The 23978-nt window shown below is 31.9% G+C and overlaps 1 protein-coding gene across 3 annotated transcripts; it reads left to right on the top strand.

The window, feature by feature from the left end:
* The first annotated feature begins 5015 nt into the window (after positions 1-5015).
* Positions 5016-22522, top strand: LOC141708409 (importin subunit alpha-like). 3 transcript variants are annotated; one of them, XM_074512026.1, is made up of 11 exons: positions 5016-5174; positions 5296-5545; positions 6417-6525; positions 6612-6697; positions 6791-6919; positions 7019-7201; positions 7972-8108; positions 8182-8278; positions 21316-21444; positions 21619-21749; positions 21856-22522. In XM_074512026.1, the coding sequence occupies exons 2-11, from the start codon at positions 5318-5320 to the stop codon at positions 22301-22303; spliced, it is 1677 nt and encodes a 558-aa protein (XP_074368127.1). In that variant the 5' UTR covers positions 5016-5174; positions 5296-5317; the 3' UTR covers positions 22304-22522. The 3 variants fall into 3 exon arrangements, with proteins under 3 accessions (XP_074368127.1, XP_074368126.1, XP_074368125.1); XM_074512025.1 differs by having other exon boundaries at positions 7942-8108; positions 8185-8278; XM_074512024.1 differs by having other exon boundaries at positions 7942-8108.
* The last annotated feature ends 1456 nt before the right edge of the window (positions 22523-23978 follow it).

Raw genomic sequence — 23978 nt, 5'->3', positions numbered from 1 at the left:
GGGAGGCAAAGAGATCACTTTGCCTTTACACAGAATTCTCAATGAAGGTTATAATGTCCTAGTGAAGGTGTTCACTGCAATGGAGAAAGATTTTGGCTTCACCAAAGCTGCCAAATCAGAAGTACTTAGCAAGATCATCCAAATCATACAAAGTTGAAGAGATCCAAATGCACTGCCTAGAGTTTTAATTATCCCATACAATGGTGACACGGTGCATTTGAGATTTTATTGGATGATGGAGTTTAGAGATGAAAAGGGTGTTAGAAGATTTTTCAGACTTGAAGATCAGCTACAAATATCAAGCAATGATACACTCCACTAAATGCAGGAGATGCTGGATCTTAATGATGATAATGAAGCTGAATTCTTTAGACAACTTCAACACCAAATTTAGGAGAATGACAAGAGGTTGAGAAAGAGGATTAGGGAATCAAGGAAAAAGAAATAATCAACTCAGACTAAAGGAGCACCTTGAAATGACATGTAACCACACTCAACTTTCTTTGTTCAATTTTTAATTGAAGCATTTTGCAATTTATCTACTGCTTACAGTCTTAGTTTTAATTAGGGTGTTTTGTTATCATCAAGATTAACCCGAATTTATGCCGATAATTCTACTAGACATAAATTAGGGGAGATTGTTAGGAATATGTTGTATGCTTGATGATAACTTAAGAAAACACTTTAAGTAGATAAGTTAAATGATTTGTAACCATCAATTGATGGAGTAGCTTGAATGAAACAAGTTTGTAGCATATTTCTGTATGCAACAAGCAGCTTAGAAGTTTCGAATTTGTAGTGAATTATGAGTCATGTTGACTACTAGAAAGATATACAAAATAGGTTGGTTAATTGTAAATAAAAAATGCCTTGTAATTATGTATAAGTGAAAGAGTGTCAACTACTAAGGAATTCATCATCAACGGATAAACTTAAAGCTTCAACTGATGACTCAAGTCACTTTTAACGGATAATCCATTAGAGACTCAACGGATAACTCAAGTGAAGGATCAAAGGATAATGCTGAAGTCTCAACGGATAACAGATTCAAATAGTAGTTGAAAGCGACTTGATAGTCACATTGGTTGATTGTATACAAAAGGAATATGACAGCCTGTTTGCAGGTTTTAGAGAACAAAGAAACATTTCAATTTCCATGCTTAACTGAAGATATTTAAATATGCTGGATAGAGAAATGAAGTAACATGTGAATAAACCTAGATACTTATTTTTACTGTTTGTCTTATTCATATGTAACTTGGCAATATATAAACCAAGTGTAGCAAGTGTTGATGATTGATCGAACCAGTGAACAATAGGAGTTGAGCAGAGAAATAGATAAAGTTACACATGTTAGGAATTCTCTCTGTTCATCTTTGTAAAACACTTGTAAGCAGCTGTGTGCATTCTTGCATCATAGAGTTCCCGAATCTATATTTATCTATAGTGGAAAGTTCAATCCACCAGAAAGTTTTTAAAATGTCTTGTTTAATTACTTTATGTTTGAATACTTATAATCTTTTAATCCGCACTACTACATATTCATCCACAGCTATATATATATATATATATATATATATATATATATATATATATATATATATATATTCAAAAGAGATTTTAAACTTCTAAAAGAAACCCCAGAATTCCATTCAACCCCCCTTCTGTAATTTTGTTGTTAGATTGTTAGGGAATAACAATTATTGTCATTTTTTTCATGAATCATTTCAACCTTTTTTCATATACAAATTCAGTAATCATATATATATATATATATATATATATATATATTCGTTTGATGTGCCAAACTTTTCCTAATTCGACAAAATATTGATAAATATTAGTACTTCAATTTTTAATGCTCTAACGTTATAATTAAAAAATAATACAATAATTTATGTGATTAATATAATTATTTTTCATTTTTAATATAAAATAGATGAATTCAAATCATATATATAAGTGTGTGTATATAAGCTTCATTCATATTTTATAATTTCAAATATGAAAATAATTATATTAAAATATAAAATAGTTTCATAGAAAATTAAATAAATTTATGAGTTTTGTGTACACTTAACACTACTCCATTTATCCTATAATTTTTTACCTATCTGATTTTTCGGTAAATTTGGTCAAATAACTAAAACTTTGCATTTTTTTAAAAAATTATATTACATATACTTTCTAACAATATAATTGTTATTAAATGAATGCACATTATAAAATTTATTTATTCATTTTTCGTATTAGCGTGAGCATGATTATTTAATATTGTTAATTAATTTTTATATTTAATCGTAAATTTAATAAATAGTTACTTTAAAATATATTATATTATTTACTAAATATATATTATATTTTAATTTATTTATATTTTTCGTATAATGGCTATCCTTATAGGTGAAATATTGATCAAAATTATCAAATTTAAATATTTAGAAATATATAACTAAATAAATCAATTTATATAAAAGGACAAGTATGACTACAAATGTTATTCATAAATTGTAATATGAAATTGAAATTATACTTTTTAGCGACAAACACATATTAAGTGCTTGATGAAAAATATAAAGGACGTAATGGCATAGCGGTATTGTAGTGTCACAATTAATGACAATATATTTTTAATTACAATGGATATTGGGGCAAATCAATCATTTTTAAATAAATAAAATATCTTTTACCCATGTCCGACTATTACATATATGGGTCGTTTAGTTCGGCTTATTCTGATATAATGTATGGATTTCGTTCATTCCAAACTCATACCTAGTATCTGGTTGACTGTTTTTAAAATCTTATACGCGTTCTGAAATCAGATTTGATATCTTAGGGGGAGGTCAGTTTGAGACAGGGGTATGGGGTATCAAATTAAATCTCATAATTTCAGTTTTATTTATAAATTTAAATATAATCGTAAAATATATATCTTAAATATCATATCTTTTTAATCTTAAATAAGTTGTGCTTATTTTTATTTAATACAAAATAATAATAATTTATTTTATTTGTTTTAAAATTAAAAATTAACATCAAATTTTTTAAAATTTTATTTTTTAATCGCTTATATTTAACTTTTTGTTTAATAGTTGTAAAACAAGTTAGGGCGGTGTCAATTCGGATCTTGAAGGATTTTTATGGGTTTTGAAAATCATGGGGTATTCAATTTGGATTTTAAATAATTTTTTAAAATCTGAAGGTATTCAACAAAGATCGGAAAAAGTTTTTTAAAATCTCAGTGTATTCAATTTAAATTTGAAAAAGTCGATCAAAATTTGGTGGTATTCAATTTGGATTTTAAAAAATCCATCAAAATCTGATTGTATTTAAAGTCCATTGATTTTATTTTATTTACAAAAGTTATGGATTTTAATGGATTTTCTAGTATATTTTTAATATTTTGAAATCTGTTCAAGATACATGAGATATTGATGGATTTCTCAAAAAACTCCACAGAACCTGCAAGACTCTACAAAAATTTTAGATAAATTCCATCAAAATCTGCGAACAAATAAATCAACGAAAATCTTTTAAAATTCATAGATTTTTTTTAAATTCATAGATTATTAAGAGTACTTTAAAATCTGAAATGAATACATCCCCTTTAAATTAGACATATGCAATATATAAGAGTTTGATTCAATCAATGAATCAAAAATATTTAAATAAACAACATGTTTGTTGATTTCCAATTAAAAATGAAATGCCCCCCGAAATTCCTTCTAAAGCCTGTTGAATAATTTTTATTGATTCTTATATTTTGAAAAAACATAAATTTTTTTAAAAAAGAAACTAGAATATAAAGTTTGATAAAAAAAAATTCTTATTTTTGACCATAGTCTTTCAGAACCTAGCTGTAAAAGGGGCGGTTTCTCGAATTTAGGGTGTATTCAATACTCCCAAATAGGGGAATTTATCTACGGTGACCCAATTGAGCGCGTGTAGCATATTTTTTCACAGTAGCAGGATTACTATAACCGGCTCCGTTGAGTTATATGATATCATTAATGATTCCTCAATCCCAGACCCGTCTAATCCGATTGCTTATTCCAAACTCATATCGTTTTTTAACCAAAAGACCCCATAAAAAAATAGATTAGAGAATAATAGATAATAGATATATTGTATAAATATAAGTTTTATTGCCACGTTATGATATTTTATTTTTTATGTATACAAAATAAAAGAAAATTGCTTATATAAACATAATATAAAGTATATAAAAGACCAAATAAAGTATATAAAAGACCAAACCGGCTCAATATACGTGTCCAGCCCAGTGTTGCAGATATCGGCCGATTCGCTGATAAATCGGCCGATAAATCGGTTAGATTGATGCTCCCGATATTATTCAGGTAAATCCCTGCATAATACGTTTTTGTATTATCGGATCAAAAATCGGGTAAAATCGGGTTAAATACACCAATCAACGGGTCACAAAAATAAAATATTTTCAATTTCCCTACTCATACTACATAGAAAGAGAGGAGGAAAGAGGGGAAAGGAGATTCAATTTGCTTACATGCGTATATATGAAAGGAATTGGGGTAAAAGAGATGAATATATATGACATGAGAGAGAATTGAAACTTGAGAGTTGAGAGATAATGGAGAGATAGTTGAGAGTTGAGAGATAATGATAGAGAAAAGAGGAGAGTTTCCTGAGCGATAAAGGTCGGGGATCTAAAATGAAGAAACCAGACTGTCTAATAGAAAAAGATGGGAGAGAAAGGCAAATATGGAGAAGAAACTAATCCAGACCCTTATTTTTTAAATGAACAAGGCACGAAGAATGGTGCTTGTAAAAAAAGACAACACTCACTGCTCCCAAAGTCATGGTCCACGCTGCACCTCAGTTACAATTTTACACGTACAACTATACCCCTATATATTTTACATTATTCCAAAAAGAGTATATATTTTACATATATTTTTAAAAAATAATATTAAAATATATCCGATTTTATTCCGATTTAATATTCCGATAAATCCCCGATTTCCGATAAATCGTAAATCGATAACTCAACCGATTTGGTCCGATTTTCGATTTCTACAACCATGGTCCCACTGCGTAACCGAAAGCCCTAAATCCGACACGCAATCTGGCGTTGTGCAGCAGAGCGGACAAGAAGACGCTCTTTAACCTTGAAAACCCAGAATCCTCAAAGGGTATGTTTGTTTAAGTTTTATGTATGTGTTTTCTTCTAATTTCTATTTGAATAATTGATTTTGTTATGTACTCGTCGTCATATGTTGTTTATTTATCTACTTGATTGGATTTTAATTGCAGCGGTAGGACGATTGTTGAATCTATGGAAATAGACACAGATATTGTGTTGCACAGCAGCGGGGTGAAAAGATCTCGACAAGAAGGACAAGATGAAAGGCAGACTTATGAGAGGAAAAGAAGAGGTCACAGCGAGAATATTAGTTCTTTCCTTCACCGAACTTTAACCCGAGAGAGGTTTTCGTTATCTACTGTTATGGTTACCAACCCACCCAACATTACCGAATTCCTCGAATTTACTGTCGACTTGGAGGTCTGCTATCCTATTCTATACTAATTAGGGCTGTGATAATTCGGTCTGTATCTGGATCCAAATCCGAAAATTAGTATTACTATCCGAATCCGGAAATATTTAACTAATAATATCGGTATCCGGATTCGACGGATCTGATTTTCAATTAGAATTTTTATTTTTATATTAAAAATTGAAATTTTTTGAAACAAATATAGTAAAAATTAACTATTCACTTTTAAAAGATAAAATAAGAGTTAAATTGATTTAATCATATTTTAATTTTTCAAAAATTTAAATTTATTTAATTTTTCAATATAATTGTTATCTTTAGATTGTTGAACTCAAATGATTTTCTTTATATATGTCAATACAATTTTACAATTACAAAAAAATTGTATAAACATAATATTTAATATATATCTATATATATGCACACACACATACACACACTGTAATTTAATATAATAAATTTTAAAATATTTAAATATAATATATATTTTTTCCGATTTGGATATTATCGGATATGAATGTGCCTATTCCGTATCCGCAATCGTCGGATAATGTTTAGTGTACGGATAATATCCGTTTTATTTCGGATACGTATGCGGATTTTTCAAAATTTTCCGACAGCCCTATATATACTATACTTGTGTAATATTTGTCCTCTGCTGTTTCAGTTAGCTAGTGTGTTTTTTATTACTGATATACACAATATCAATGCTCTATCTGTACTGCAATGATTTGTTAAAATAACTAACTAGGCTAGGCTCTTTTTGAGTAAAAGTAACATATATATGGGTGGACCATACTATAGAGAATTGTAGTTGAAAAGAAACATAAATGTTGTTGAAACAGAGATGTTACTTTGTTTTCTTTACTAATATTACAGAAAGAAAGAATCCTCGTGCTAACTAATGAAATCAAGAGAGCCATAAAATCGAAGCAGCTGGAGGAGATTCAAAAGCACACAGAAAACCTGGCTGAAATGGTTTCCACAGGTAAAATACTTTTTACCTTTTTCCTTTATTTTTCAGTTGATTGTACTATTGAAGTGATATTATGTTTCTGAAATGTGGACAAACAGATCCGAGGCTGATTCATGAAGTAAACCACGATGTTCTTAATCACTTTGTTCAGTTTCTCGAGCATACAGAAAACCCACGGATCCAGGTTTACCCTATTGATCCAATTCTTTTTTAAATTAGAGTTATTACAATGGAACTACTCCGCATCTTCTAATTGTATCTTCTAATTTCCTTACAGTCTCAGGCTATAATCATCCTCCAAACTTTTATTAGTTATACAATTAACAATCAATGGATAGTAGAAAGTATCAAAGATTCAGTTTTGGTGAACCTTATATGCTCTCAAGATCAAAAGGTGAAGAGCCAGGTAAACATTTTCAGGGAAATTACTCACTTATTCTTGATTTTGTTATTTCTGCAAATTATGTTATTAAGGTTATTTAAAAGTAACCTCTTAAATTTCTAGGCCATGTGGTTGTTGCGCACTATGGCTGTATTAGTCCCTAAATCTCAATTCAGTGAAACCCTTGAAGTAGTTGTGGAACCTTTATGTCTTCTCATTGATGGCTCAACCATTAATGTTATATATGACATCAGTCAGACCTTGGCAGTTGTTTGTGAAGTATATCCCATGCTCCCACCTGCAAAGGTTATTTTCCAGGACCCTATTCCATTTTCCTTGTTAAAACCGATCTAGAATATTATTGTTATTAGAGTTATTTGCAAAATGCATCCCCTGGTTTGGTCCAAATGCGTTTTTTACCTATATTTTATATAACTGCACTTTGCATCCACTAACTATTTTTGGCGCGACAAATTGCATCCTTTTCGTTAATTTTGTTAAAATTCTCAGGGGTATTTTAGGAAATTAAAATATTTAATTATTTTTAAATCTTTAATTAAGGTTTTTAACCCTCTAAACGATACTTTCTGAAAAAAATTAAAGAATGGAAGTTGTAGGGAATGAAAAGATCTTCCGGAAATAAAAATGTTCAAAACTGAAATATTCTTTTTAATAAATTCATTAAGTATAGATTTAATTTAATTTTGGCTTCGTAAATTTTTTGATAATTTTTTAATGTTATTATTTTGAAAAGATTTTTTCGTTCTCTACAACTTCCGTTCTTTAAATTTTTTTGAAAAGTATCATTTAGAGGGTCAAAAAACTTAAATAATAATATAATTATAATTAAATATTTTAATTTCCTAAAATACCCCTAAGAATTTTAACAAATTTAACGAAAAGGGTGCAATTTGTCGCGCCAAAAATAGTTAGGGGATGCAAAGTGCAGTTATATAAAGTATAGGTAAAAAACGCATTTTGGCCAAACCAGGGGGATGCATTTTGCAAATAACTCTTGTTATTAACTATTTTTAAACCATTGGCAGTTCGAAATGGTGTATGATTCTCTCTTAAAGCTTTTTGATAGTAAAAGTTCAGAAATTCCGCCTCATGTATGCTTGGGACTCTTATACCTTTGTGATGGAAGACAAGAGATGGTAATTTCAAAAAAAGATTTTGCACCTCTAATTGATCGCCTGATTGAGATTACCAAGTAAGTGGATTTTGTTCATTTTCTCTTCTTTGCAGCAAGTTACAAATTTTGGTTTTATAGTCTCTATTTTTAGCAGGTTTTATAATGATTGGGATTTATGTGACAATGCCATTGCTGCACTTACAACACTGGGAACTATAGTGAGATGGGGTAGTGATGATGATATAGAGGTATGATTATATAACTGAATGTAATATTATATGGTTATACTATTTGTTTTTATTTAAACACATCACATGGTAGAAGCTTCAAGTATGGGTGCTCAGTTCTGGCTTTTATTACATTGTATTCAGAATCATCTCAACATAAATTAATTAGTAATAGATAATAAATAACTTCTTGAGAATAAGTGATGCTTGCGACTTCCACGGTTCTATCATATGTCCTTCCTCTACTATTATTACATTATATTTTTCCTGCAAAAAGAATGCTACCTTTGTCAACTTCAATCACACTGGTCATATTATATTATTTAAATCACCCATCATAGAGAAGTGCAAAAAATTAAAATGGGAGGACCAGCTGCACTTGTTTTTTCTAATATGACTTCTAGGACTGCGAGTTTTTTGTTCTATTGCAATTTGTGTGCAGTCATGCCACTGTTCTATGCTCTGCCTTTGACGTATTTAACAGGGTATGCACCAGATACTTGTTCATCAAAAGCTATGATGTGTCCCTAAATCCGTGTCCAGAATAATATGAGGGTCCTATGTTATCAATTGTTAAAAATACCTAGTCGTACTGATGGGAAGTGGTAACTCAAGTATAAATAAAAGAGATATCTATATTATTAATTATTAGTATAATCATATTTAGTTTGCCATATTATTTTTTCCCTCTTTCATTTTATTTGTCTTTTTCAATTTTGGTTTGTCCCAAAATTGCGTTCATGTTACCTTCTATATACATTATCTCTTCCATACCCTTATTGGAAAACAAATTAAGAATAATTTGATTAATGTTTCCTGGAATATTATAAATGTTAATTTTGACTACTCTCTTTCTCTTTCTTATTAGCACACATATTTGAATTTTCTAGACAAACTAAATGAGAGTAAACTATTCCAGAAACAATTGTTTTAAATTTTTTTTATGTGTGCATAATTCAAATGAGATGCATAATATGGGATTGAGGGAATATTCATAGGCAGGGTATTTATATATATATCATTTATTATTATTGTGAATTTTGATTTTTTATTTTAGCCCATTCCTTTTTGCCTAGTTCAGTAGGGTTTTTGTTGTCTGCTTCGTTATGTTGAAGAGATTATTAATTGTTAGTTATCTTTTGATTAATATACATACAACTCTCTGGAACTCTTGGTTTCATTCAATAATTTTAGGAATCCCTCGGGGTTAAGACTGGTTTGCGGTTCAATGATCCAAGGTTATGGTTCACACGTTTTTCCTACATCATAGGATTCAGATCAGGTTGTTTTTGACATTATGTACTCTAGTCCCTGCAACATAGTGTGAGAATCAGCAGGATAGTGGTATTAGTAGTATTGTGTTGGTAGTAGTAGTAGTATTTTGTATAAGGGTATTATAGACTTTACCTTAGTTTGTCAGTAAGTCTGTTAGTAAGGGTGGTCTATAAATACTGTGTGTAATGTTACATTTCGGAAATGAATGATAATATGAAAATGGCATTTGCCACCAACTCTTTCTCTCTCCTCTCTAACTGACTCTGTCTCTCTCTCTAGGGTTTCTCTCTCTAACAACCCTTTCTTTCTCTCTGATCATAATTTTTTTACTCTCTCATTTCACTCTCTAATCTCTATATCTGATCTATATCTAGTTGTAGATTACATTCTTAAGACAGAAAATACCAAAAATAGAAATATCTAGGTCAGAAACTCACAAGTTCCTGACAAATTGGTATCAGAGCCTTGATTCCAGATCATCCAGTGCTTCTACTGTGTTCTACTAGTTGAAACGAGTCGTGCGGTTGTGGATTGAGAGTAATCGCAGTTTTCAAGCTCCAGTTATGAACAAAACAAGTCAGGTGCTCTGTTTCTTACTTGTTCTATCAGGATCTGTGATTGTAGTGAGTAGATCTGTTAGTCTCCGTTGAGTTTCAGTTGTTAAGTGCTCGTTTATAGTAGATAAGGCTGTTTTTGTGCTCACTTAATCAGAAAATAACAAAAATAGCAGTTCTAGTAGAGTTTTGGAGAAGTTGTGGTGTAGAACTAGTGCTCATCAGGTGTTTGATAGAATTACTGTGAGAATATTAATCATTTTGGTCACTAGTGCCTATTGTGAAGTGATACTGAAGCCATGACTTATAGTAAGAAGTACACTAAACCTGCTGAAACATCGCAACAAGGAACTATGCGAATGTTACAACAGGACTTCCATGGATATATAGAAGGATCAGAAGAGAAGTTTGGAAAAATGCAGACTCAGATGGAGAAGTTGTTAGCTGGAATGAGTGCTTTGATGAAGACACAGGACTTAGATGAGGAAAAGGATGTACATGATAGTGAGAATGAAGTGGTGGATGAACCTGCTGTGCAGGCAAACCTCAAGGGAGTCTTCAGAGATCTGGACATGCTGCTAAATTGAGACAACAAACTGTTGAGCTTAGGAACACCTGAAATGAAGAAGTGAGGAACAATAGATCTGACTCAACAGAACTCTTTTCTGATGCTAGTAGTTTGAAACATCTGAAACTTAGTTTTCCTTCTCTGAAAGGAGGAGATGCTGTAGAGTGGTTGAGGGATTGTGAAGAATATTTCTCTATTTTTGATGTGAACCACGACAGGACAGCTGCAATTGCAGCTATGCATATGTCTAGAGTACCTAGATCATGGTATAAGTCTTCCATAGTAGGAAAAGAAGGGATTACGTGGAAACAGTTCACTCAAGGATTCCTGGCAAAATTTGGTGAAGTAGAAACTGAGTTGGTTTTTGACAAATTCAAGAGGTTGCAACAGGTGACCACTGTGGAGTTATACTTTGATGAGTTTGAGAAGTGCAGGGGTCAATTGCTGGCAAAAATACCTGGTCTAACACCAGAGTATTTTTTGGAGAATTTTATTGGAGGCTTGCAAGCTGAAATAAAGAGCATGATCAGGTTACTTGAGCCAACATCTCTAGAACAAGCTTTAAAGCAGGCTAGATTTTATGAACAGACCCTACCTCTGCAACAAAAGAAACAATGGAATTCAGGAGGGATTAATAAGTCTGTATCACAGTCACGGAGTGGGAGTAAGTTCAATAATGAGGCTGCACATTCTACCAGTAGCAACATGACTTCTTATCTTACTGCAACCTCATCCAATAAGGTCAGTGATGTGGTTGCTGCCAAACTCAGGCCTCTCACCTATAGTTAGAGGGAAGAAAGAAGGCAGAAGGGATTATGCTACTATTGTGATGAAAAATTTAGCAAGGGCCACGAATGTAAAAAACCACAAGCCTTTCTAATGGTGGCAGAAGAGGAGTTAGAGGGTAACATAGAAGGGCAACCTAGGTTTGATGAAGAACAAGGAGAAAATAAGGAAGATTGGAAGGATCAAGCTTTGTTGCTAGCAGCACTAGGAGGAAAAGAAAAAAATCATGGAAGACCCTTGCAGTTTGAGACCATTAAAGATGGTAAGGCTATTAAAATGTTGATTGATGGAGGAAGCAGCTTGAATCTGATATCAGCTAGCGTATGTAAACTTCTTAAACTAAAGATTCAAGAGACAAACCCAGTTAGTATTAGTCTACCAAATGGAGCTGGAATAGTCAGTGAAGCTCTGTGCAAAGAATTTGTATGGACATGGGATGGCCAGGAGTTTAGTATCACTGCTAATGTGGTAGACTTGGAAGATTGGGCAGTTATACTGGGAGCAGAGTGGTTATCCACATTGGGTGATGTCAAATGCAACTACCAGACTCACACATTTGAATTCAAATGGCAAGGGAAGGATATTGCTATCTCTCCTACAACTAAGACTGACATTATGGGAATGAATATGCTACTCTCAGAGGTGATTCCTCAATGGCAGGAGCAGATCAAGGACAGCTATTTGGGAGATTCTGAATTACAGCAGTTGATCACTGGAGCTGCAGTGGATTTGACAGGCCCAAAAGAGTATTACTTATGGAATGGATTGTTAAAGTACAAAGGAAGGTGGGTCTTGGGAAGACAAGGAGGGCTGAGAAGGCAAAGTTTTGAGGAATTCCATTGTAAAAGCCTTGGAGGGCACTCTGGAGGAAGGGCCACCATTAAGAGGATTATGGAGCATTTTCATTGGCCAGCACTAAGGCAGCAGATTGGCATATGCTGATGTTAAAAGGTTAAAAGGTCTGAGAGAGTCTTTTAACCAGGGGAATGGGTGTATCTTAAATTACAGCCCTACAGACAGGTTACAGTTGCTATTAGGAAAAACTTGAAACTTTCAGCTAAGTACTATGGGCCATATGAGATACTTGAGAAAATTGGCCCTGTTGCTTATAAGTTGGCATTACCAGAATCTTCAAGGGTCCACCCTGTTTTTCATGTATCTCAACTAAAGAAAGCAATTGGTCAGCTAAAGGTGCAAAGGTAATTACCACAGCTGAATGATCAGGGCACTTTTGACTTTGAGGCCACCAAGGGAATTGGACTCCAGGAGCATTCTTAGAGACCACAAGGTTGTTTACCAGAAATTAATTCAGTGGCAAGGCTGCAGTGTGGATGAAGCAACTTGGGAAGATGAAGACTTACTGAACTGCTCTTTTCCTGGTTTTCTGACACCATGACATGGTTTGCCTGCCTGAAGGGGAGGGGGTTGTCAGAATCAGCAGGTTAGTGGTATTAGTAGTATTGTGTTAGTAGTAGTAGTATTTTGTATAAGGGTATTATAGACTTTACCTTAGTTTGTTAGTAAGTCTGTTAGTAAGGGTGGTCTATAAATACTGTGTGTAATGTTACATTTCGGTTATGAATGATAATATGAAAATGGCATTTGCCACCAACTCTTTCTCTCTCTCTCCTCTCTAACTGATTCTGTCTCTCTCTCTCTCTAGGGTTTCTCTCTCTAACAACCCTTTCTCTCTCTGATCTTAATCTCTCTTCTATCTCTCTGATCTATTCTATCTGTTCTCTCTCTCATTTCACTCTCTAATCTCTATATCTGATCTATATTTAGTTGTAGATTACATTCCTAAGACAGAAAATACCAAAAATTAGGTCAGAAACTCACAAGTTCCTGACACATAGCTACTTGATATTATATGCATGCCATTCCACATACTACTCAGTAGTATAAATTAGGACTTTCTTTCCTTCTCCATTAGTGGGCTTGAATATAGATATTTGGGTTTCAAAAAAATAACGCTAAGAATCAGCGGTGAAATTAGCAACTTATGCCATTTCCACACTCTACCCGAAAATACCGCGATGCGCTGGGTGGCGCATCCCGTACACACTCAGCCGCACCCCGGGGTACTCCTGCACCTTCGCACAAAGGAATGCGCAGTACGTCACCTGGGTGGCGAATCCTTGTTTTCTTGATAATAACTAATTAGGCTCGTAACTTTTTGTCAAGACCGTTGTTATCAATAAGACAAGTAGTCCTTATAAATAGTAGGATAAGTAATAAGTAATTGGTATTGAGGCAGGGTCATTGCGTCTCTTGAGACTATTACAAGTTACTGTAGTCTGAAACTAAATCTACGGGTTGTATATTCTGTCGTTCACTATGAATATATGAAACGGAACTTTGTTCCACCAACCTCCCTCTCCCTTCTCTCTACCGTTTCTATCTCTAGCTCTCTTCTTACGTAAGCTCTATTTCTAAACTCTGTATTCTCTGTTCCTCGTTTCTATCTTTAGTTCTCTTCTTATGTAAGCTCTATCTCTAAACTCTGTGTTCTCTGATTCCTCTCTAGCTCTGCCTAATCTCTCTGATTTTTATTTATAATCTGCTATATCTATCCGTCCCTCTCCTGGTTCTACATTCCCTATCCATTAAACATACAAAATACACAAAAAACAGTCAAATATACTGTTCAGGAGCAAGCAGTTCCTGATATAAATAAACTTAATACCCTAGAACCTACATTGGATTCATTAGTTTTTCCAATACACTAATTACACATAAACCGAGTAACATATATAACAATTCTCTTTTATGTTCACTTTAATTCTCATCTTAATGTCTTCATGTATAAAGTCTATATGATGAAGTTTGAAATTCTAAAATTGACGAATGATATGTGTTATCTAGAAAATAAATCCGAGTTCTTGGAAAATAAGTTTATGTTGGTCATCAGCACGTGATGTTCAAGTATCACATGAAATAATAATTAACATCTATGTGGTGTGGCACTCTTGGCAACCTACCCGTTGGAGCTGCAAGAGTGCCCAAAGAAGAGATGTCAAACTCCGACTCCCTCTTGGTGTCTCCTCAAATGATAAAACACAAATCCTTGTATTGAAAGTGTATATCACTTGTACCTATTTTATTTTATTTCGCTTTTCTTTTCTTTATTTGTCTTACATTAACAAGTATTTGAATTATGTGGGGACCATTTAGGCACATTGTATAAGGTACCAAATATGATACGAATGAAGTGATAATAAAATATTGTTATTTTAGATGAGTTGGCAATATAAGGGATGCCTCTATTGGAGATACTCTAAAAAGCATTAATATAAGAATTGAATTGAGAAGAAAAGATGAAAAATATATTTTCAGATGAATGCCTTATAGCGATGACAGCGTGTCTGTGGTGCCATTGCCTTTTAACAACTATGAAGATGCAAGAGAATTGCTAAACAATCACTTTAGTTCAAATATTACTGATTGAATGTTGAAGAGACTAGGATCATGTGGCCAAATGCTTGGGAAAAAACATATAGGTGTAGAATTCAAATTGTAAAAAAATGAAAGTTAGAAAGTCTAAGAAGTCTTAATGGTTTATTTATTTAAGTAAAACGGGCAGTGAAGAAATATATTGCTTTTCATGTTGAGTTCCTAGGAATATTTTGCACTAGGATTAAGAGATACCTCGAAGTCATAACCTTAAGTTTTTTTGCATGATAATATTCCTTTTAATGATAAATAATGCCTTGTAATTTTAAATGAGATCTGTTAAAGATGTAATGCATGGAAGTTGAGTTTTGATAAAACTGAGATGGGTAATTATAGGGTAGCAAGATATTAAGTATGAAAATGTCCATATGTAGGATGTAATTAGATGAAACGTAATAATGAAATATTATCAAAATAATAATATTTTATTAAAAATAAGTTAACCAGACTTAAAAATATCTTGAGTTTGGTTGCAATAGTAATATATATATAATGTTCAGTTTTAACGGGAAATTCTATTCAATTGAAACTTTTTGGAACCATAACCGTTAATATTTTATCTACAATGTCGTTAAACATATGTTTAATTACATGTTCTTTACTATGACTTTTTAGAAATTAATTAATCACTTGTTTCTTAAAAATCACTAACGTGTATTGGTCTTGCCAATTAAACAACTAATCTGGATACCTAGATAATTGAACCTTAATAATTGAGATGAACCGGGCTAGAGGAACCAGGATGTTTGAGATTAAGGGGTCATTTGTTAAATTTGAACAATTTTTCTGTATGGTCTATTTTTGGATGAATCAACTTCTAAGCCATTAATAAACGTTGTGAGAGCGTCATTTGTTAAATCTGAATAACATTTTATAAATGATTACATAGTATTGAAAATAACATATATGATAGTGTTAAAACATTTAAATATTGTTGCATACAGAAAATGAGTTAGGAAATATTATTTAAAATGTCTTGTCTAATAATATTGATACTACGTAAAAAAGTAAAATGTGATAAAAACAATGTTTCAAATTATAATTAAAAAGTTAACTAGAAGTTGCAGGAAAAGAATTGAGTTTTAATAATTAGTAACTTTAGAACAATACCCTAACAAAAAGATATACATAACCGGTACTCCCTCCGTCCCTTTCAGTTGTTAACATTTGAAATGAAGTGTTCGACACATATTGTAAGACTTTTATCTAGTATAGTTTTATATAACTTATTTTGAAAATTTTAGTTTGAACATTTAATATTAATTCAGAAGAATTTTTTGTTTTAAATAATTTATGTAACTGTACTAGATAGTAGCCTTAAAATGCGTGTCGAACACTTTATTTCAAGTGTTAACAACTCAAAGGGACGGAGGGAGTATAAAATAAAGATAGTTGTGTGACTTATGGACCTGATCCACTCGTTCAGGAGTCATTCAGTTTATTTGAATTCGTCTGGACATTGATTTCTTTAACAAAGAGTATGAATCCTTTATTTCCTCTTATCCATTCACTTGGTATAAAATGAAGCCTAAGTTCTCGGTTCCCGTTATATATATGAACGTTAGCCTATATATATGAGTAAGGTTTTAGAGAGAACCGTCTTAAAAAGGGAACGAGAGAATCTAAGATTTAAAATGAGATTCGAAATATTTAAAATTATTCATTAACATTATAATAGTCATTAGATAATTTTTAAAATCAAGATTCGAATTTACATTCATGAGATTCAAAAACAGATTCTTAAAATTTATGAGATTCAAAAGTAGATTCTAAACTTTTTTACATGATTTTTAAAAATTTCAAATAAATTGTTGTTTATAATTAATTTTATGATAGAACTGTGAAAATAAAAAATATTTACATCATTTTTCAGTTTTAAAATTAATTCTTAAAAAAATGGTTCTTTTCTTCCGTTTTTAAGAGGGGTCTCTCTTGAGAGCTAGCGCCTCTCTCTATGTATATTGAATATAAATATCTATCCTTAGAAGAAAGTTGAAGCCCAATTATGTTTTGCAATTAAAATATTACGTATGATATTACAATTTTGCGAATCATGTTACATAAACATAATTATTTAATTGATTTCTTGCAAATCTTATATATTTTGCAAGTGTAACATGCATTTAACATAATATTCTGCAAACTAAACATGTTCTCTAGTATATTATGTTTTGCAATTTTTTACTCGTTAATTGTATGCGTTTCGCAAAATTTTCATTATAATAGATGTTTGTGGAAGATGTTTCACAAAATAATATATTTCGTAATATTTTACATAATATTTTAATTGCAGAATGTACATGGACTAGGACTCCACAAAAAATAAGGACTCCATAAAAAATAAGGACTCCATAGAATTTAACTCTCTATCTATATAATTAAATATTATATAATATTATAAAAGCCTATACTTATTAAATCAACTTTTGTTCTAACACAATTATATCTTTTATAAGATGAGATGATTGAGTTCAAGTTTAAATAGATTAAACCGTTACTGAATAATACTATATCAATCAATCTTAATTAGAAAATACCATATCAATAGAATATTGTAATATTGACATGAATGATACATGAATTTTTTTCTTTTGAAGTTCACATTATAAAGACTATTTTTTAGTGTGTCATAAACACATACTCAGGCTTCGAGTTTTTAGAGTTCACCGGAAAATTTTCTTTTAGTGCGTATTTAAATTACATAAATTTGTTGTTTTTAACGATCAGAAAGATTCGTGTGAAGATTATACGAAAAGAGGTATAAAATTTTCAACCAGTATTGCGACTTGGTCAAATTCAGTGGCTAACTAAATTAGTATGGTAACTAAGTAACTTGTTCTAATAGGTCCATGCATATAACACACGTTGTCACCACATGTAACAACTTTTACAGGTTAACCTTTTAGTGTTCTAAATTTTACTTTTTGAGTGTTTTGTATTTTTTTCCTGCAGTGTTCCCTAATTTTTTTATACCTGTGTGCTCTTATATGTGCTCTTTAATATTTTTTGTGCCCAAAATATTTTTTTTTGATCTATAATTATTTTTTTGTTCATTAATTATTTTTTTACTACATATTCTTTACTAGTAATGAGTACTTTGTTATTCTAACTTATGTTATTTTATGTTCAACAATTTTGGCTTAGTGTTCTATTTAAATTTTTTATATGTGTTCTATGTGTTTTAAATAGTTTTTTACTTTTCAATTTACGGTGTTTTTTAATATTTTTTGTCTAGTAAATATTAAGTATACAATTGTTTTTATTTTTAATAATTGTGCATTTTGTTATTATTATACGTTGAAGAATAATTTATGATGACAATTAATTTTTTTGAAAAATGATTTTTTTGTAATTATTTTATGTACTATATTTTTTATATTTTTTTATATTGTGTTCTGTGTTTTCTTTTGTCAAGTATATTTTTATATTGTGTTCCGTATTTTTTGTAATTAGTGTTCTTCAATTTCATGTGTTCTGTAATAATTTTTGTGAACTGTATTTTATATTGTGTTTTGTGTTCTCTTTTGTTAAGTATTTTTTTTATATTCTGTTCTATATTTTATATTGTATTATGTATTTTTTGTTATTAGTGTTCTACCATTTCATGTGTTATGTAATAATTTTATGCTCTTTATTTTAATTTTATTTTTTTAGAGTGACAATGATGTATTTTATATTTTTTCTAGTTTTTTCAATCCCATTAGCTAAAAAACATGGGATATGGATTACAATATAGTGAAACAAGTGTTCACGACAAACTAAAAAATCTACCGAACACATGAACACTAAACACATTTTACTTTTTTATTTTCAAATGCAATGTATTTTATTTTAAATTTTTTTTTCAAAATATTAAATTTGATGTGTGTGTCTTATAAAACTTAATTATGTAAAGGTGATTCAAATATTGTGTTTAATAAACTATGATTTTAGTTAAGGTGGGAGTGTGTTAGAGTGTTTAAACGTTCGTTAACCTAAAGCTCGTGCACTATGCTTTACAATTAATCTAAACCGTTGAAATGAAGTCAATCTAATGGCTATTATTGAGTTACCAAGTTACCCAGTCAAATGAGTTACCATTTGATCCGTTCTCTGTTCTCTGTCAGGCAACAATGAATTTGTAAGTTAAATGTAATAACAAATGTGTATCATTTAAATTATTAAATAAATTGACATTGTTATAAAAATGACACTCCCCATATTTAAAAAGAATAAAGTTTATAATGTTATTGACAAGATACTAGAAGCAATAATTTAATTATTTCCGGTGAACAAGTTAAGAAATTCTCTGTCGTGAGTTATAGAAACCCTTTTCCCATGTATTAGATATATGGTAATCGAAAACTAATAGCTCGTTTGAATTTTGTTTTAAAGTATAGATGTATTGATGCGTGCCCTTGATGAAATGTAACTTCATGAATTTTTTTCTACTTTGTTTATAGTCAGCACTTCCTTTGTTCATGGAAAAAGTATGCAGCCTGTAGGAACTAATCCAGTGAAGTTTTTTATCATGATTTTGCAGTTTGCAAAATTTTGACATAATGGCACAATAAATTTAAAAAACCAATTCACGATGACCTTAGAAGTTTTGGAAGTTCTAGCACAGGGAATCGCTTTTGATGTATCTATTTTACTTGCGTCAGTTTTCCTGATTGTGGCACTTTTGGCATAGTGAACACCATTTCCTATTATAGTTTTAGGTTCCATCCAAAAAGCCTAACACTTCAAATGTTGCTCAATATCAGGGAAAAAAGTCTTGCCATTGTAAACTTAACTCCTTTTTTTTGGGAGAAAGGGCCAACATGGTGACCTGATGGATATATGAATGTGTGTGTGTGTATATATTATGATAGTATGCTAGTTTATTGTAGTTTTGTGTCTGTCAAATTTAGCTTTAAAATATATGAGAAATTACCTGTGGGGGGCAGAATATATGATACTTCACATATTGTAACAGAAAATTAAATTCAGTGTAACTAATGATACTTCTTAACCTGTAGTATTCTAGTATTGCAAAATGTGTCAACTTTGATAGCCAACGTGCAGGATGGCAGGTACACTATAATGCTCTTCACTTTAAAATATATTAACAGCCTGCCTGGATAATCCACCACTACTTCCCAAAAGTAATTAATAAACTTAACCCGTAATATAAATCTCCAAAAGAATGCAAGGGTTTGATTTTTTTCATGGCTGTAATGCTAAAGAATGAAAACTGACACCGAATGAAGATTCCATATCTTTTTCTTTCTTGGTAAATATGAGTTTTACCTATTTAGGCTGGTCAGCATAGTGCTATTATTACATACTTCTGCAGTCTATTTTCTTTTGACAGGTAAATTGTCACTGGGTTTATGTCTACTAAAATAATTTCTTTTTTTACAACATAATACTAAATGCATGATTTTTCTTGGATATCGTAGAAAGCATGTATATTTAAATCCATCCAAACTCCCTTGTTGTAATGTGGTTTGTTGTGTGCAAGATAGAATAAATGTGCACTGTGCTTGGTTTTCTACTAAAGATTCAATATAGTCGGTTCTTATTCTCTTAAGACAGTGGATATACACGATAATGTGTCAATAAAAGAATTTTGGTTTTTTTTTAATCTGTTCCCATTTCTTATCCCCTAGAAAGCAGGGGTGCGGCACCTACCCAGCGTACTACGCACAGGATACGTTCGGGTGCGGGGGTGAGGCCAAATACGTATGGGATGCACCACGTGGCTTGTCCGCATATTTTACTGTTCCTATTCGTGGGGTTGTGGGAAAGGGGGTGCGGGAAGGGCATAAATCGTAATTAAAATATAAGATGGAGAGAAAAGAAAGAGAGTCGTCGTCGTTGTTCTCGTAGCTGTTTTCCGGAGTTCCATCTATTAGTTCTGTCGTGGCCGCCGATCTGTGTTGATATAGTAGTTGAGATGTGTACTACAGCTCTGTATGTATGTGTGTATATATGGGGTATATCAGTTTTGTTTGGCTGTGTGAATATAAGTCGGTTGACTGTTTTGTTTTATTTTTTTTATCATTATTTCTATAAATAAGATACGGTTCACGTGCCTACTTTACATGTGTTAGGCAGATCATCACTTACTCCCTTTTTTGACAGCTGTTTAGTACCTCTATTAAATACTTCTATTAAGGATGATACATTATTGTTTTATTATCTATTTAATTTATGAGTTATGACTACTAAATTATTTATAAAATATATTTTAATATTTTAATATTTGCCGTATCACCGCGCACCTGAATCCCCAAATTTTGAAATTTCCCAAATTCTCGTATCCCCGAACTACGCACCCCCACCCGTGCTTCCTAGCTTATCCCTTTTAGTTTGTGTTTGGAATTTGTAGACTGTTTGATTTTCATGATAGTTATGATGTGTTACATGATATATCCTCTTAACTTTTTGCTTTCTAGGTTATAATTTCAAAGAAGGATGCACTGCCGATCCTAGGGCACGCGTTACATTTGGAAGAAAGGGATTTTGTGGAGAATGCTTGCTGGATAATTTCAAACATAACTGCTGGGAAAAAAAATCATATAAAGGTCAGTGTTGAATTATAAGTTTATTGTATAAATTGATAAACTATTCTAATTGCATGCAATTTTAAAGTCATACTTTTACTTTTTGATTTTTTTAGTCCCTTTTATGTCCATATCATTGTGCATTGCACATTTAATTAGTTGCAGCTATTTAATCCTTTTGATTGAGTTCGATAGGCTGTAATTGATTCTGGGTTGATTGAACGTCTCTGCGGGGTTGTGGAAAACTATAAACTGCTTGATATAAAAAAGGAGGCGGCTTGGGCAATTTCTAATGCAATATATGGTGTTGGCCCTGATCGGATTGAGTATGTTCTAGTGTTACCTTTTTTTATATTTTCATTTTGTAACATTATTCTATCCATTTTATTAATAAAATTTGATGCAATTATTTTTTTTACTTTTTACGGACAGAGACTTGAGGAGTAAATGTGTTGAGCCCTTTTGGTCTATCCTGAAAGTATTCCGTGCTGATCAGGAAATTGTTTCCTTTCTTTTAGAAGGTTTAATAATTTTAGGAGGCCTGAAAGTCTCTTATAATGATCAACCAATTGATGCAGCAGAATTAAAGAAACTTCTGGTAAGACTACGAGGGGCACAGTTTCAGTTGGCTGATGTAACCAAGGGGCTGGGAAGCTGGAAGAAACCCCGGTATGATGAAAATATTAAAAGATCCTACGATGACAGCGACATTATACTTCATGTAACTGGTACATTCAAAGAGGAAATGCAGCAGCCTGATTTACAAATTTGTCTGGTTTATGAGAGGTTGGAAAAAGAGACAAAGTACGCTTTGAGGCACAGTGACATGTTAGCGAATGAAATGGAAGTAGATCAGCCTAAGAGTTTTTGGTGTATTTAGTTCTAAAATAACCAGCGAATGTTTAAAACTTACTAGGGTTGTGTGAAGTTATTCTGCTCATTTAGTATTAATGTCAGTATCGCTTGAACGATTAACTTATTAAATTTGATGCATCATGTATGTCTGAATGTCAGCAGTTTCTGTTGGTTTTATAAGAATTGAAACACTGGTTGTAAAGTAAACTTTTATTTAAACCAGTGCTGATGCCAAGTTCCTTCACAGGCAAGACATAAGAATTAAGATTTTATTCGGGTTTTTGTATAAAACCATAGAGAACTGATAATATTAGGACAAAATTAGGGTTTATGATATCTGGAGATGCACAAAGGATTATAGAATTTCGGATCATGGTGCCTGCCCTATGAGAAATCAAGCCCGCATGTTTTTTTAGTACTGGAACCTTATTAGACCCTTACTGCTATTTTTAAGGAGCAGGTCCCCGTACATGAGAACTTTCCTTGTATATTATAATTTTCATCGTATTAAATTTTTTGGTATACGGAGCGACTCTTTGGGTCCCTTTTAATATTTAAACAAGGTCCAAACTCCTTTACCGAGTAAGGATTATATAATGTATTGACAAGTCTTTCAAGGCAGCTCGTCCCTCGTCCTTTAGATTAAAGGTTGACTTATACAAAGGTGTTTGGCATTATGATTTGTAGTTTTTATTTTTCGCGTTTACGTAAAATTTTTTTAGTTCCTTTCGGAAATAGATCCTGGTTACCAAGCATATTCTCATCTTAAGTATGTGAATGCTATATAGGATATATATATATATATATATATGGGTTTTGGTCTGCAACACCGGGTGGTTGTAGTAACCACCCAGTACCTCGCATTGGTTCGTTGCGGAAACCAGCATTGGTTCATTACGCTGTACCACCCGTATTGAAATAACGCTGGACACAATTGTCGCAATGCTTACATGCGGCAGGAATTTTATGAATTAATTTTTGTTTCGATAATAACGGAGTAGAAATCATTTATTTTATGAATGCATTATTGTTAAAATTGTTTAAAATCTAAATGAAAGAAATGTTCAAACGTTTTCAAAAGGAGCTTATAAAAAGTACATGTTACATCGTGAACAGTGTCAAAAACAATCAAACTTTTATGTCGAAACTTTATTTGGTAGAGAAGGCTACCGTGCCGGAGAATTGCAGAACAAAATACTGAGTGACGGTTTTCATGTACGAAAAAATTGAATGCTCGTGTAAGAAGTTTGAACATTCAGGGATGATTTACAAACACATAATCCGTTATCTTGACAAAAAACAAAAAATCAAGATACTGGAAAGTCTCATCATGGGTGGGTGGACAATGAACGACAACAAAATTGCGGGGCCTCTTCCATATGCTCCTCCCGCTATTGGTAATGATGGTGCATCACAATCATTAAGGTATGGTGCATTGTGCAAATCTTTTTAAGATTTAGCTGCTCTTGGTAGTTGTTCCGTTTCACGGTATAAATACTTAATGGGTGTGATTGATAGAGAGAAGAGATACTTGGAAGATGCTTTTGCGGATGAAGAGCGTAGCGAAAGAACCCATGAGGCGGAAACTCAAGAGGACTACCAACATGATCCAATATTCGATCCTCCAAGGTCGGAAACTAAAGGAAGAAAAAAAACGAGGAGTTTAAAAGTGGAATTGAGACGTCAACTTCAAAGATCAA

The sequence above is a fragment of the Apium graveolens genome, chromosome 2 (assembly GCF_009905375.1).
Source record: "Apium graveolens cultivar Ventura chromosome 2, ASM990537v1, whole genome shotgun sequence".
NCBI classification, from domain to species: Eukaryota; Viridiplantae; Streptophyta; class Magnoliopsida; order Apiales; family Apiaceae; genus Apium; species Apium graveolens.
Note: the sequence above shows the minus strand (reverse complement) of the source record. Positions and strands in the feature narration are given on the sequence as shown.

What these genes read in the sequence shown, in the direction of transcription:
- LOC141708409 (XM_074512024.1), top strand. Translation starts at nt 5,318, where the DNA reads ATGGAAATAGACACAGATATTGTGTTGCACAGCAGCGGGGTGAAAAGA. An exon ending in CCATGCTCCCACCTGCAAAG is followed by an intron (nt 7,202 to 7,941) that starts GTTATTTTCCAG and finishes AACCATTGGCAG; the next exon opens with TTCGAAATGGTGTATGATTC. An exon ending in GTTGGCCCTGATCGGATTGA is followed by an intron (nt 21,750 to 21,855) that starts GTATGTTCTAGT and finishes TTTTACGGACAG; the next exon opens with AGACTTGAGGAGTAAATGTG.